The sequence below is a fragment of the Athene noctua genome, chromosome 8 (assembly GCF_965140245.1).
Source record: "Athene noctua chromosome 8, bAthNoc1.hap1.1, whole genome shotgun sequence".
Taxonomy (NCBI): domain Eukaryota; kingdom Metazoa; phylum Chordata; class Aves; order Strigiformes; family Strigidae; genus Athene; species Athene noctua.
Genome location: NC_134044.1, coordinates 12,393,200 through 12,407,128, shown reverse-complemented (window position 1 = coordinate 12,407,128; position 13,929 = coordinate 12,393,200). Strand labels below are relative to the sequence as shown.

The 13,929-nt window shown below is 36.4% G+C and overlaps 1 protein-coding gene across 6 annotated transcripts in view; it reads left to right on the top strand.

Moving 5' to 3' along the window:
* Positions 1-13,929, top strand: part of TRIP12 (thyroid hormone receptor interactor 12) — an 82,099-nt gene that overhangs the window by 62,757 nt on the left and 5,413 nt on the right. For 3 of the 6 annotated variants that reach the window (XM_074912713.1, XM_074912710.1, XM_074912709.1), the window contains 14 exons: positions 59-250; positions 961-1,112; positions 2,902-3,059; positions 3,494-3,567; positions 3,677-3,876; positions 4,617-4,744; positions 5,015-5,166; positions 5,614-5,756; positions 6,690-6,846; positions 7,999-8,097; positions 8,630-8,744; positions 9,027-9,181; positions 9,679-9,843; positions 11,030-11,194. In XM_074912713.1, the coding sequence (XP_074768814.1) occupies positions 59-250; positions 961-1,112; positions 2,902-3,059; positions 3,494-3,567; positions 3,677-3,876; positions 4,617-4,744; positions 5,015-5,166; positions 5,614-5,756; positions 6,690-6,846; positions 7,999-8,097; positions 8,630-8,744; positions 9,027-9,181; positions 9,679-9,843; positions 11,030-11,194 (2,055 nt within the window). Of the gene's footprint in view, positions 1-58; positions 251-960; positions 1,113-2,886; positions 3,060-3,493; positions 3,568-3,676; positions 3,877-4,616; positions 4,745-5,014; positions 5,167-5,613; positions 5,757-6,689; positions 6,847-7,998; positions 8,098-8,629; positions 8,745-9,026; positions 9,182-9,678; positions 9,844-11,029; positions 11,195-13,929 lie in introns of all 6 variants that reach the window. The other 3 variants (XM_074912712.1, XM_074912707.1, XM_074912708.1) reach the window with 1 other exon arrangement.

The window sequence follows — 13,929 nt, the reverse complement described above, 5'->3', positions numbered from 1 at the left end:
CAGTACTTCCTAATCTCTTAATACCTGGGTAGTAAAATGTTACCTTCATATTTTTCAGGTGGATGGTGGAACAGAGTGCCTTGTAGAAATCCGTAGCATTGTCTCGGAGTCTGACGTCTCCTCATTTGAAATCCAGCATAGTGGGTTTGTTAAACAACTGCTGCTTTATTTGACATCTAAAAGTGAGAAAGATGCTGTAAGCAGGGATATCAGATTGAAAAGATTTCTTCATGTATTTTTTTCTTCTCCAGTAAGTTTTCTTGTTTATTGTTTTGTCATTCTTAGTTGTCTTTCTCTCAAATTGTACTTACCTGACCATCTGAGAGGTCCAGGAATGACCTTGTCTTAAAGTTGGAGTATGGAAGGAATATTTATTTTTTTAATGCCTAAGCTGCATAACATTACAATTTTCACATGGTTCTATGTCTTTGCAGGTCATACACTTTTTAGAATACCGTGTAATTGCAGAAAATTCCACACAACAGTGGAAAAAAAAATCCTGAATGGCCAATTGTCTGAGTCTTGAACAACTTGAAAGCTGTTCCTGAGTTTTAAGAAGTTGATATGGAAAGAGTTTGGAGAGAGTAATCTTACCACTTGCTCTATTTTAGTGCTCAGTACTGCAAGAAACTAAATTATCCTGTTTTTAAAGGAAGAAATATTAAGTGGAAGAGAGGAAAGTAGATAACTAGAGCTTCCATGAAGCTTTTTGCTCATGGTTAGGGGTGAATGCTTAATATCTGTAGGGCTAGTCAACTAAAATCAGGAGTGAAAAGTTCTTTGAAACAAGTCTTTCATAAACTTGCTATGTGTCATCTAAGATACTTCTGCTATTTTAATGGAGAGCAGTGACTCTTAATTTTCTTTTTTTTTAAAAAAAAAAAAAAAACAATTTGTGGTATAAATTGCTTACAATGGCTTAATTCAAGCATGTAACTAAAAGCCTGGAATATATTTCAGCTTCCTGGTGAAGAACCCCTTGGAAGATTAGAGCCATTAGAAAATGCACCTTTGTTGGCATTAGTCCATAAAATGAACAATTGCCTCAGTCAGATGGAACAGTTTCCTGTCAAAGTGCATGACTTCCCTAGTGGAAATGGAACAGGGAGCAGGTAAGGATTAATGCTCAGGTAACAGTTTTGTTGGAAGCTTTTGTTTTCCAAAACTTGCTTCAATGCTAAAAGTTTCAAGAGGTGATGGAAACTTCTGGCCCTATTAAAGACAAAAGCAATTACACTTTTTTATTCAGTGGAAGATTGAGTATTTAACCAAATGTATGCTTATCTTGAAACCTCTCTCGCTTAGATTGAGGGTGGATGTGTAATTTTAAATTCAATGTCTAAATCTAAGCTTTAAAAATTTGAATATTTTCCTTGTCCCCATGTAACAAACACTGAAAAGAAACAAGGTATTTATTGCTGAGACACTGATATGTTTTTAGAGATGTAATTAAACTTCTGAGAGTTTGTATTACAGGGCTAAACTTTGTTCTTGAAGTTCTGTTCTCTAGGATGGTAATGGATTGAGTGATAACTGTTGGCTGTCAGCATATAACTGTAGACCTGCCCTGTGTCTTAAACTAGATTAAGTTTGGAATACAACTTGTTACTTGCATTTTAAGTAACTAATCTGAGTGATTGAAGACCTGTATATCTTCTCTCCACTTTTCTTGAATAAATCAATACTTTTTCAGTTGATATATAGCAGTTAGTACATCTATTTCAGTTGGAAGTTGCCTGTAAGTTTTGAAAGTGTTTTGTGGTGCTGGTCAAAAGCTCAATTCAGTTACAGACATTCTTCTGATTGTGTGGAAATTAGGAGGGGAGGAACATTCAAAAATTCATTTTCAAAACTCCTTTTTGAAGCCTGGTGAAATGCCAGACGTCTTCTGTCTCCCAAGTAGTAAAATATCGTGGATTTTTTTGTCACTAATTGTGACACAACATCCCTTATAGTAGATGTAGTAGAGCCTCACACTATAGCATTAATTAACTTACATTAAAGTTCAGTACTTGTTTTTTGTGAAACTGTTAAAATCCATGGGAAAGAATGCAATACAGAGATTTCTAATACTTGAAGAAATTAATCATCTTACTCTTTGCAAAAGCCAGTATTATGTGCTCTGTAATCTTATAATGCTTCCTAATATGCACTACTTCTTTAAAATGTGGGATAGCTACCAAAGTTATAAAGCTGCTACTCATAGAAGCAAAAGTCTGATTTTCTTTTTGATAGAAAATTAAACATGGGAAGTCAGACTGCCGTAGCACTGTCTGACTGCTGGTCTTACTGTGGATAATGTTAATGAGAACTTTTGAGGCATTAAGATTTGGTAGTCTTTCACTAGTACCTGGAAATAGAAGCAGCCCAAGAGGTTTATATATAAAAATGGCTACCTTGAGTATTGATAGTTTCGTGAGATAGAACATGTACATAATCTATACTTGGCAAGAAAGAACAGAGGTGCTTTCAAGTTGTCTCTTTAGGTCTGTATTAAAAATATATGAATGGGTACTTGCATCCCCCCCCACCCCGAATTATGATCCCTGTTGCACTGCAGGTAAACCTCATGTGGCATCAGCTGACTACTGATCAACTTCAGACCTCAAAGATGGTCAGTATAGGCTGTATTGTAATCAGACCTCAGAATTGTCTTAATCCTTGTAGCTTCCATTGGAAATCAGATTTTGTCCAACTTGTGTTCTGGTGATCTTGCAGAATAAAACTTTTATTCTTTTATCCAAGTCTTAATAGCTTATTTTAGAGAAGTAGGCTGAAAAATAACTCTGAACAAGTGAATTTGTAAACGCATGTATAAGCACTTTTTAATGCAGTGATGGTTATTAGATTCTTTGTGTAGCAACTTTTTTCACAAATTATTTTGAGTTTTTCTCTTAACAGAGGATCCCAAGCTTTAAAATTCTTCAATACACATCAGTTAAAATGCCAGCTGCAAAGACATCCAGACTGTGCTAATGTGAAACAGTGGAAAGGTGGACCTGTGAAGATTGATCCTCTGGCTTTGGTACAAGCCATTGAAAGATACCTCGTAGTTAGAGGTATATATATTACACAGTCATATGTGTTTTGCTTCTTGGGATAGTCACTACTGTCAGTAGTGTAGAGTCTGTAAAAACCTGTGAGGATTATACTGAAGGCAAATGGAAGATAGCTATAAATATATCTTGCTCACAGGGGAGGAGACTAAGACTGCAGAGAATCTTCCTTTTTCTGGGACAAACTCTCTCCTTTTGTAAGTGGTTCAGTCTAAATACTGACAGAAGTATAATCTAGTTGACTGTCATATTGGCTGTAACTTGACATTTTAGATGTGAGATGTTGATACTGAAATTTGTTCTAACATGTTTGAACCTATTTTAACTGATATATTTTGGAACTGTTTTAAACAGTGGAGTTTTCTAAGTCAAAGTACAAAAGCACTGCTATGTTTTGTGTATAAACAAATGAGGATGTCGTTTTCTTCTTGTCTCAGGCTATGGAAGAGTTAGAGAAGATGATGAGGATAGTGATGATGATGGGTCTGATGAAGAAATAGATGAATCTTTGGTAAGCTTTTGCTCTGGGGGTAAGGGGAGGGAACAGTGTGGTGAGAGGCTTAAAAAAAAAAAGCTAGCAACAAGTTTTCTAACTTGTGTGGGTTTTTTGTTTTGTTCAGGCTGCTCAATTCTTAAATTCAGGGAATGTGAGACATAGACTGCAATTTTACATTGGAGATCACTTGCTGCCATACAATATGACTGTGTATCAAGCAGTTAGGCAGTACAGTTTGCAAGCTGAGGAGGAGAGGGAGTCTACAGATGATGAAAGCAACCCATTAGGAAGAGCTGGGATTTGGACAAAAACGCATACCATTTGGTAAGTTGGCTAGAGAAATCAGGGGACAACTTCTCCAGTTTCCTAGATCTATATACATAAAGAAAATTGGAATATAGTTGTTTATCCCCTTTCCCAAAACTGTGAAACTTTCAATTTCCTGATGTGCTTGAGATACTTAAATCTTAGCAAGAATTGTTAGCTACTCACATTTTCTAGCTCATGAGAGAAACTGATAAAGAAGAAATGGGGAGTCTTAAATGACTCCTGCTAGGTGGAGGGAAATCATAGTGTTAGCTAACTAACCACAAACAATAGAGAATGTGTCCGCAGTCTACAAATAATGGTCAACTTCATACTGGTTTTCACAGTTGGTTGGTGTGCGGATACTTGCTAGCCATACTTTGTAAAGAGCAGTGCCAAACGTTTTAACATTACAAAATGTCTTTTTCTTTCTGATATTTAAATGTGTTATTCAAAAGCCAAAAAGCCCAACCCAAACCAAAAATCACTTCTGGTTTTTTGTCTATACTTCTGCTTCTCTTCTTTCAGTTCATGGAGCTGGAGAGTCCCCATTTTTCTCCCCCATGACATACTTTGCTTCTGAGGGCCTAGCTTCAAATGCTGTGTCATATCCAAATGCATTGTTCTCGTCTTTCTGCTTTTTAACTGTCATTCAAGTAAAATTCTGGTAATCAAAGAACCAACACTTTTACAACTACTTTTGTTTCCATGTAAGTTAGTATTTCTCAAACATGTTTTAACTTTTAATTACTTTTTAGGTACAAACCCGTGCGAGAGGATGAAGATGGTAATAAGGACTGTGTTGGTGGTAAAAGAGGAAGAGCACAAACCGCTCCCACAAAAACCTCCCCTAGAAATTCTAAAAAGCATGATGAATTGTGGCATGGTAAGTGCATTGTCTTGCTAATATGCTAGATTTGTGAAATTTCTGAAAGGATGAGAAGGAAGAATGTTCAGAGACACCATAGTGTTTCTTTTAAAGCAAGTAAATGAAAATTAAGCATATATTACTGTATATTAAAAATAACATACTTACTGAATCGTCTAACTAAACTGTTGCAGTTAAGTGACTGCAATGACTACCTAGGCCCCTAATAATTAAATCTTGGGAAGACTTATAATTGATTTGTTTTGATAACATATTTTTTCCTTCTAGATGGTGTCTGCCCTTCAGTATTAAATCCTCTAGAAGTTTACCTCATATCTACTCCACCTGAAAACATAACATTTGAAGATCCCTCATTAGATGTTATTCTTCTTTTGAGAGTTTTACATGCTATCAGTCGCTACTGGTATTATTTGTATGATGTGAGTAGAGCACTTTTCAAACGACTTTCATACTTGATACAGACACCTCTGTCCTGAAACACCTTCCTCCCCTGGCTACCTCACCCCACCAAGACAGAACGATGTGAATATCATCTTGCCCTACGTATTTCTCTTAACTTCTGCTAAGATGGAGGCTTTTAAGTTCTTAGAGTCAATGATTTCCTCTTTAGTGTGTTAAACACATTTTCCATGCTTTTTCCTTTAAGCTCAAAGAGCAAAATAATTTCTGAAAGAAAATGAATAGTAAATATCTACTCAGTCTTTCTTTCATGGCTTAGACTCTGTATGACCAAAGTGACAATGAAAGTTGTTTTTTTCTCTTGTGATGATAAGCAAATTAGAAGCATAAAGAAACCTCTTAACAGAGGCTTGGTATTTTTTCCAGCACTACTTTAACTAGAAGTACATTGTTTTTATTTAACACAGAATGCAATCTGCAAGGAGATAATTCCAACCTCAGAGTTTATCAACAGTAAACTGACAGCAAAAGCAAACAGGCAGCTTCAGGATCCTTTGGTAATTATGACAGGAAACATACCAACTTGGCTGACAGAACTTGGAAAAACATGGTATGAATGACTTACTGTATAGTGTTTCTAATCTGAGTTCACTAGGCCTCTTGGCTGGGCAGCCCAGGTGCATCATATGTTAGAAGGCTTTTGGAAGTGCTGAGGGAGAGTAAAATACAGTCATAGAAGTCTTGCTAAGTTACATAATGACACTTGGGTGAACGTTTAAACCTGCATGGCATAGCTTAAACCACATACAGACAGAGTAGCTGCAAAGTTTGGATCACTTCTTACAGGAGCTTCTGAGTAACTTGAAGTTTTCTCATTGAAATAATAGTATGTGACTATTCAGGTTGTGTTTTCTCCTGTTAAACTGCTTAATGGCATTTTTGTCATACCACTACATTTATCTTCGCATATTCAGTATGGTACAAAGGAAAATATTTGTAGAATTATTGATAAAATATTAAAAGCATAACTATATTCATCGTACTATGTAGTATCTTGATACAGAGTGTAAGCTGTAAAACTTTTCCACTTGAAAGAATGAGAAATAAAAGTTGACTTTCTTGGATTTTTCAAGCATGTTAATGTAAGCCACATTGGTGACAGCTGGCTGGAAATACATACTCTAGAATTTGTTAATTTTTTAAATTGTAAGCCAGGTGTGAACAAGTAAAAGAATATTTATTTTCTGATATGAACTTTGCATAGATAAGGGAGTCAGGTATTTTGAGTTATTCTTCTGGAAGAGTTAGAAGTTTCTGGAATTTTTTGATACCTTCTATCAAATTCTATCTCCAGACTCTTGCTCATAAGCATTGTAACTAAAACTAAAGTGTGTCTTGGAAGTCTTCCTTTGGGGCCTGTTTTCACCACAGTGTTTAGTAAAGCATTAATTTCAGGCATACTACACTTCTATTATGTTTTAGACTAAACTGTAGTCCTAGATGCTAATTGGAACCCAGCTAACTAATCCAGTGCTCTTTGCAGCCCATTCTTCTTTCCATTTGATACCCGTCAAATGCTGTTTTATGTAACTGCTTTTGATCGTGATCGAGCCATGCAAAGACTGCTGGATACGAATCCAGAAATCAATCAATCAGATTCTCAGGATAGCAGAGTGGCACCGCGACTGGACAGGAAAAAAGTAGGTATATCTTCTTTAAAAATGCAATGAATGATTTGTTGGGGTTTTTATACTGACTATAGAAATATCACTGTGAGCAAGATTTATTTGTAAAACTTCAGGTTTGGGTAGTATACCGATAAGGGGAGGTTTGTTTTTATTCATTTGAAAGCCCCTGGGTAGGAAGCACAACGTCTTTTAGGTGTCTGCCACAAGGTGGCAGCAGGGGCTAGAGTATGCTACACTTGCTTTCTTACATCCTGACTAATTTTGGAGTTTTCATGTGGAGTTTTGAGTTTTCAGGCTTAGGTTACACTAGTGATATTTCCATATATTGCCTTGTAAACATATGTTTTGCTTTAGAATTTCAGAAGAATTCAAGCAGTGGGATTTAGACCTTTAAGTGTTACCTGAATAAACAAAAATGTTCTTGTATTCTGGGAGAGTATTAAATCTCTTATCACAACATAATAAAACTAAGCTGTGACTGTTTGTTTTAAATTGAGGGGGTTTTGGGTATCTGCCTTGAGTCTTGGAGAGATCTTATCTTAGTTTAAGGTCTGCTGGATATTGTAGATCTGTATGGTCTTGAATATCTCTGGGGGGAAAAAAAGACAAGAGACTTAAGAATCTACTTCAGCTAGAATGTAACTTCTGATATGCAGGAATCCCAGTGCTGGTGTGTGGTTTGGTTTTGGGGGTTTTTGTGGTGGGTGTGTGGCTTTTTTTTTTTTTTTAAACCTGCCACTTTCTCTACTAGAGAATCTGCAAGGGCAGGGTATAAGATCTTTCCTTTAGGCTGCTGGATTTTGGCATCTTTATTTTGTGTTTTCTTCTCCATATATTAGTTTGAGGTACATAACATCACATGACAACATTTCTATGTTATAGTCCTACTGCCAGATGCTTGGCAGGAGTACCAACTATTAGTTACACTGATACAAATGTAAGACATTGGTTTTTCATTTTATATCAAACTCTTTAATTGTAGTCAGTTTTTATATAGAAACAAGAACTATTTTATCAAACTATAAGCTTACAAATTGTTGAACTGTGGAACTATTAGCATGGGGTGGAAAAACATTCATAACTAATTTTTATCCTATTGTAACTGCCTTGGGAGCTGGGACTTACAGACATAATTTCACTACTTAAAACTTCTCTAATGTGTAGCGCACTGTGAACAGAGATGAGCTGTTGAAACAGGCAGAATCTGTGATGCAGGATCTAGGCAGTTCAAGAGCCATGTTGGAAATCCAGTATGAGAATGAAGTAAGTAATATCAATGCAGTCTAATTTAACCCCTTTTTACTGAAGAGTAATACAAAAAAGCTACAACTTTCCTTGAATGACTTAGTCTCTTGGTCCTTCCCATTGCTGGTGCCACAAAATTTTATCTATTAACTATCCATAATCCACTTGGTTGTGATTTTTAGTTGCTAGGAGGAACTCTTTCTGGTCTACTAAATTTCATAATCGGTCTTATTCTGTAGAGCACAATTTTTCTAACTCGAAAGCAAACATCTGTGTGCGTTTCCTCTATAATACAACGATTAGGTGGCTAATACTTTTATGCTATTATTATTCCCTCTAATATGTGTTCCTTCCAAGCTGTCTCAGTTGTATCGTAAGCATTGGCATAGTTAGGTTTTCTAGATGCTTTTTGTAATGCAGTTTTCTTTATAGCCAACAATGTACCATATTTCTCAGAATAAATAAAGATTTTGATATTCAAACTGACCTAATTGACGCATTCATTTATCTCATTCCCCCTCCTCTCCCCACACCCTCCCTCTCCCTGAAGGTTGGCACAGGCCTAGGCCCCACGCTAGAGTTCTATGCACTTGTATCTCAGGAACTACAGAGAGCAGACTTAGGCCTTTGGAGGGGAGAAGAAGTGACTTTAGCCAATCCAAAAGGTAAATGTTTTACTACCTGAACTATCAATATTGAGCTAATATTGAATTGATCCTAAATAGACTTTAATTATGTGAACGGCTTTGAAAAAGCATCTCAGTTGGTGATCAGATAATATGCCTCATGGTAGTGTGTGATTATCTTTGTAGTTTGGCTTTTTTTAATTTTATAAGAAGCTTTAGGTTATAGTTATCTGTTAATCGCTTTCAAACTTGCTTCTGAGATTAAACTAGTAGTATATGTATTGAACTCACTTTTTTAAACTTTTCTTTTGTTCTTAACAGGAAGCCAGGAAGGTACAAAGTACATCCATAACCTTCAGGGCCTTTTTGCACTTCCTTTTGGTAGAACAGCCAAGCCAGCTCACATTGCAAAAGTTAAAATGAAGTTCCGCTTTCTGGGGAAACTAATGGCCAAGGCAATCATGGATTTTAGACTGGTGAGAATAAAATGGAAAATGAGATTCTGAGGGGTTAAATGGAAATCCTAATTCTGACTGTTGGGGAAAAAAATATCATTGAGTTGCATGGAGTTATTTTCAGCTTTTGCAGTTTGGGTGGGGTGCCGAGAAGGGATGCAGCTGAACTTTTGAGGGACGAAAGGGTAGTGTATGTTGAAGAACTTTACAGTGTCTATTGAGACCACAGTGAAAAAAGGAAAAGCTTTGCCATGCAATCTCTCTCCAATGTTCTTTCAAGGTCATTTTGAGCTCATTATTATACCAGCTGCTAGCTTGCTGATTGCCTAGTGCATATACATTAGATCAGTTGGTTGTGAGTTCTTGACTAAATTTCTCAGGTAATACCAGTTAGACATAGTGGTTTTGTGTGTGCCAGAACTATGAGTTAGTAAATAGATCTGGAATACAAGGGAGAAAATAGCAAAAGATACAGTTTTGAAAGGCAGTTCAATACTAAACTAAGTTTTGATTTCCAGGTGGACCTTCCTCTTGGACTTCCTTTTTATAAATGGATGCTACGACAGGAAACTTCCTTGACATCACATGACTTGTTCAGTATTGATCCAGTAGTAGCCAAATCAATATATCACCTTGAAGATATTGTAAGACAAAAGAAAAGACTTGAGCAGGACAAAACACAGGTGGGAAAGTAACCCTAAGAATGGAAGAACGCATCTTCACACATGTTTGGATTTTATGAAGTAGCTGTAATTAAGAGTATATGATACTGCATAATACTGATAGTAATACTGATAATTACTTCATTGTAATAAAAGGAATAGCTTTAATGTTGTTAAATCAGTAGCTAGTAGTTATAACATGGTCTTTTTGTAGTGTAGACTCTAACATTAGGAATTTATTATGGGATTTTTCTGTGTGATTAAACATAGGCTAGAAATGGCTAAAACTGCCACGTGTTTGCCTAAACTTTACTTTTTGGTTCACTTGTTAAAGTTGGCTAGTCATTTCAATCAGAGGAAAAAAAAAAATCTATCCTTGATTTTTGAACATTCAAGAGGCTTGGGGTTTTTTTATTGGTTTTCAGGGCTTTTTGGAAGGTGCCTTTTGTGGGTTTTTTCCCCACTGAAGAGCTGTATGCAGAACTGGTGTGAACTGGTTTCATATGGAAGCATACAGGTTCTTAGCCTTAATTTTTCAAGGTTACACTCTTAAATGAAAATAATACTGTTCACTGCTGTGAGTAGTGATAAAAGGTCTTTGGCATGCATGCTTTTTCGAGCGTCCAATGTTAATAGACAGTAGGTGATAATAACCTAATTTATACTCTTAATATATCTGCTTTGTTAGTAGTGAAGCTATTGCAAGCTTGTGGGAGTTTGTTCTTCTTCACCACACTGTCTCTCTCTCCTTGATCACTGCTTTTAATTTCCCAACAAGAGTTTGAAAAACTTGAAACCTGGTGGATGAAAGCTGAAAAATGTCAGTATGCATGCTGAATATGAATGTCATTAATTATTCTAAGGAGAAGACGTAGCTTAAGAGCCTTAGCGTATTACCCATTTCCTCCTCTTGCAGTAGTGTCTTCTACTAAATAAATTACAATGCAAGAAGGTAAAGTAATTCTAAAACTGCTACAGAAAAGTGTACTGTTACAATCTTTCAAGTTCATCCATTAAGATAGTTTCTGGCTTGTCTTGGTCTGCTGTTATGTATGAAAAATATAGAAAGAAAGCAAAGAGTACTGTAACAGTATTAACAGTAATATTTTTATAGAAACATTTAGTCAACTGCTTTTAGAAGTCATAATTTTTGGATAAGTTAATATGAAATAATTGTTCTCACTGGTTTTCACTTCCAATTTTTTAGACCAAAGAAAGTCTACAGTATGCATTGGAGGCTCTGACTATGAATGGCTGCTCAGTGGAAGATCTAGGCCTGGACTTCACACTTCCTGGATTTCCTAATATAGAACTGAAAAAAGGGGGAAAAGATACACCAGTGACCATCCACAATCTAGAGGAGTATCTCAGAGTACGTAAAAGCAAATTTAGAACTAAAATTTTCTTTATTCTTCCTCACCTTGTTCTGAAGTAGTTATGTTTCCACGTATTTTTCAGTTCATTCTCGTGAACTGGTCACAGCAGTAATTTTCCTACTGATTTGTTTCTATTCTGTACTAGCTTATTACTACAGAAAAACTGTTCTGAGTACTAGTCAGTGCACCTGACTTGAAAGTTCTTATAGTACAAAAAAGTCTGGTTTATACATAATGAAGTTATCAGAAGTATAGGGTTTTTTTGGATAAAGTCTGTTGTGGTGTAATTTGAGCTGTGAACTCTTAGATTCTTCTAACGAGTTCCCATGGATGAGTATGCTAATGGATTAGTTTGCATTAGTGACTTAGCACCTGCTACTCACATTCAATGGGTTTTGAACTGCTATAATAGTGAATTTTTTTGGAGTTGAACTTAAGAAAACATCAGCTCAGTTGTGAGTCAAAACTAGAGCAGTAGTGTTTCTTTAAAAAAAAAACCCACACCAAAACCCAGACAAACAAGAAACCCCAAACCACCAAAAAAAATATAATTGCACAACCAACCCCACCCGTTTAAAACAAATGTAAGGAACAGGTAACAAAACAGTGCCATAATAAATTGACAGTACACTTGCTTATTTTATTCTTATGTCAGAAGGGACATAAACCCTAGAAAAACAGAAGGGTGATACTGCTGAACAAAGGTAGGAAACTGTTTCTGCATAAGAATGTGTTAAAGGGAATAGGTTAAAACAGCCTGGAAAAGAGATGAGGAAAGGCAGGAAGAATGCAGTATTGTCATGTGAAGCCATGAGTTGGATGGGGGGGTAAGAACGATTGATTGCATCATGAAAGAGCAATTCCTAAATAATGCATTTTCTGGCAGGTTAGTCTGCTGCCGGTTTCACTGAGGACTGTTAAGATTTTGAAACACTGATAAACATATCTGATATTTTGGTAAAAACGATTCAGTAAGGGACATGCAAGCTCCTGGATATCAACTGAGAACTCTGTGAAGTTGTTCCCTAATCCTTATAACTGAGTATTGAACAGTTGCTGTTTATCCTCAAGATTCAAATTGTTATGCACATATCCAGTTCTCATACTTTTATTTGTTGAAAGCAAATTCTGCTAGTCAGGAATCACTTACAAAATTAAATATATTTCTGTTTGCAGACTTACAGATGGGCAATGCCAACAACCATAGTTTGTTAGAAACAGCATTTACAGTCTCTGTTTACTGAGGAAAGCTAAGAGAGATTGCTTTCAGGTCTAATTTTTGTACAGTTTGCAGTCTTGTAGGTAACATGTATCAGGTATCTGATATGCTGAGAAAGGCTTGCAGACATCTTGGATGTCCTGTAGTTGTCTTATTGCAGGCCTCTGGCACTGTAAAGGGGAAGCAGATCACCACAGAAAGGTTTCTCTCTGCTTCCTTCTGAACAAGTTTTGGGACTATTTTCTGTAAAGGATACCTGTGCAGTTTTTCTGTACTTGTCTTTATATTCCTGCCTTATAGAGGAGACTTCAGATTAGATCCTAGTAATTAGCATTATGGACTTGATGTCAAGGAAATAGAAAATATTTCAGAGAGAAAAATCAGTGTCCTCTGTATCACAACTATGATGAATTGTAATTTAGAAACAGTATATTTAATTTATCAGCTAGCCTGTACAGCTCCCTGTGGGTCAGCTGTCCTGCTCTTGAAAATGTCATTTTCATTAAAATCGTGTGTGGTTACCATTAGATGTAGTTTATAAAGCTAGAATATCCTACTGTTAGCCTCTCCTGCAGTTACGTCATTCCACATTCCACCTCCCTTTTTTCCTGAAGGACAGTACCCACAGGGCCTACCTTTATCAGAAAGTGGAACTATTTCAGCTGCCAGTGTAGTGAAAGACTTCATTCTTTTTTTTTTTTTTTCCTTCTTTCCTTGTCTGCTGTACTGTAAAGAGGCCAAGTTGTTCTAGATTGGACAAAAAGTTTCTGGAGTGCAGTTTTTCACCTAGCAATTTGATCTTCTCTTTGAATCCACAAGAATACAGTTGCAGCTTAATTTTGCCACACAGTCCTGCTCATACAGTTACAACCTGGTGTGTGAAAGTAGGGACGTGTATCTTACCTGAAACTCAATGCCTGACTCTTTAGTAGGAAAGCTTATCAACACATCCTAATAAGCTTTCATATCTGAGAGCTTTCTGGAACAAGTAACTCTTCAGTTATTGGGACAGGATTAAATACTTGTTTCAGGAGTCCAGCAGTATCAATGAGATTTTTAATCGTACTCAGATGCTTTTCTCAGCATTCCAGGTTTAGAGTTTTTAACACATTTAACAACTTAGTAGCTGTGTGTTGACAGCACATCTCTTACAAGCAGCCTTCATTTCCTGCTGGAGTTGAAGGTATCCAAGGCAAGTGTAGTCACCAGTAGCACTAACTGACAAAAGAATCTGAACTTGGCATGCAATCTACTGTATATAATTTATTTCTTAATTTATTGGAGAAATACTGGCTTCAGGAGATCTAAAAGAATTTTGGTCTTGTTTATTTCATGTCCTCTTCTTCCCCCCAGTGCTTATTGTTTCAGTATGTGCTGTCCACTTTGGAAGGTGAATTTAGTCTCGAGGGGTTAACTGCAGATATAAAACCAAAACAAACACCCCTACCCCCACCCCCCCACCAAAAGCCTAGACTATTGTCTTACTGTCTTTTGTCTTACAGTTCTTAATCC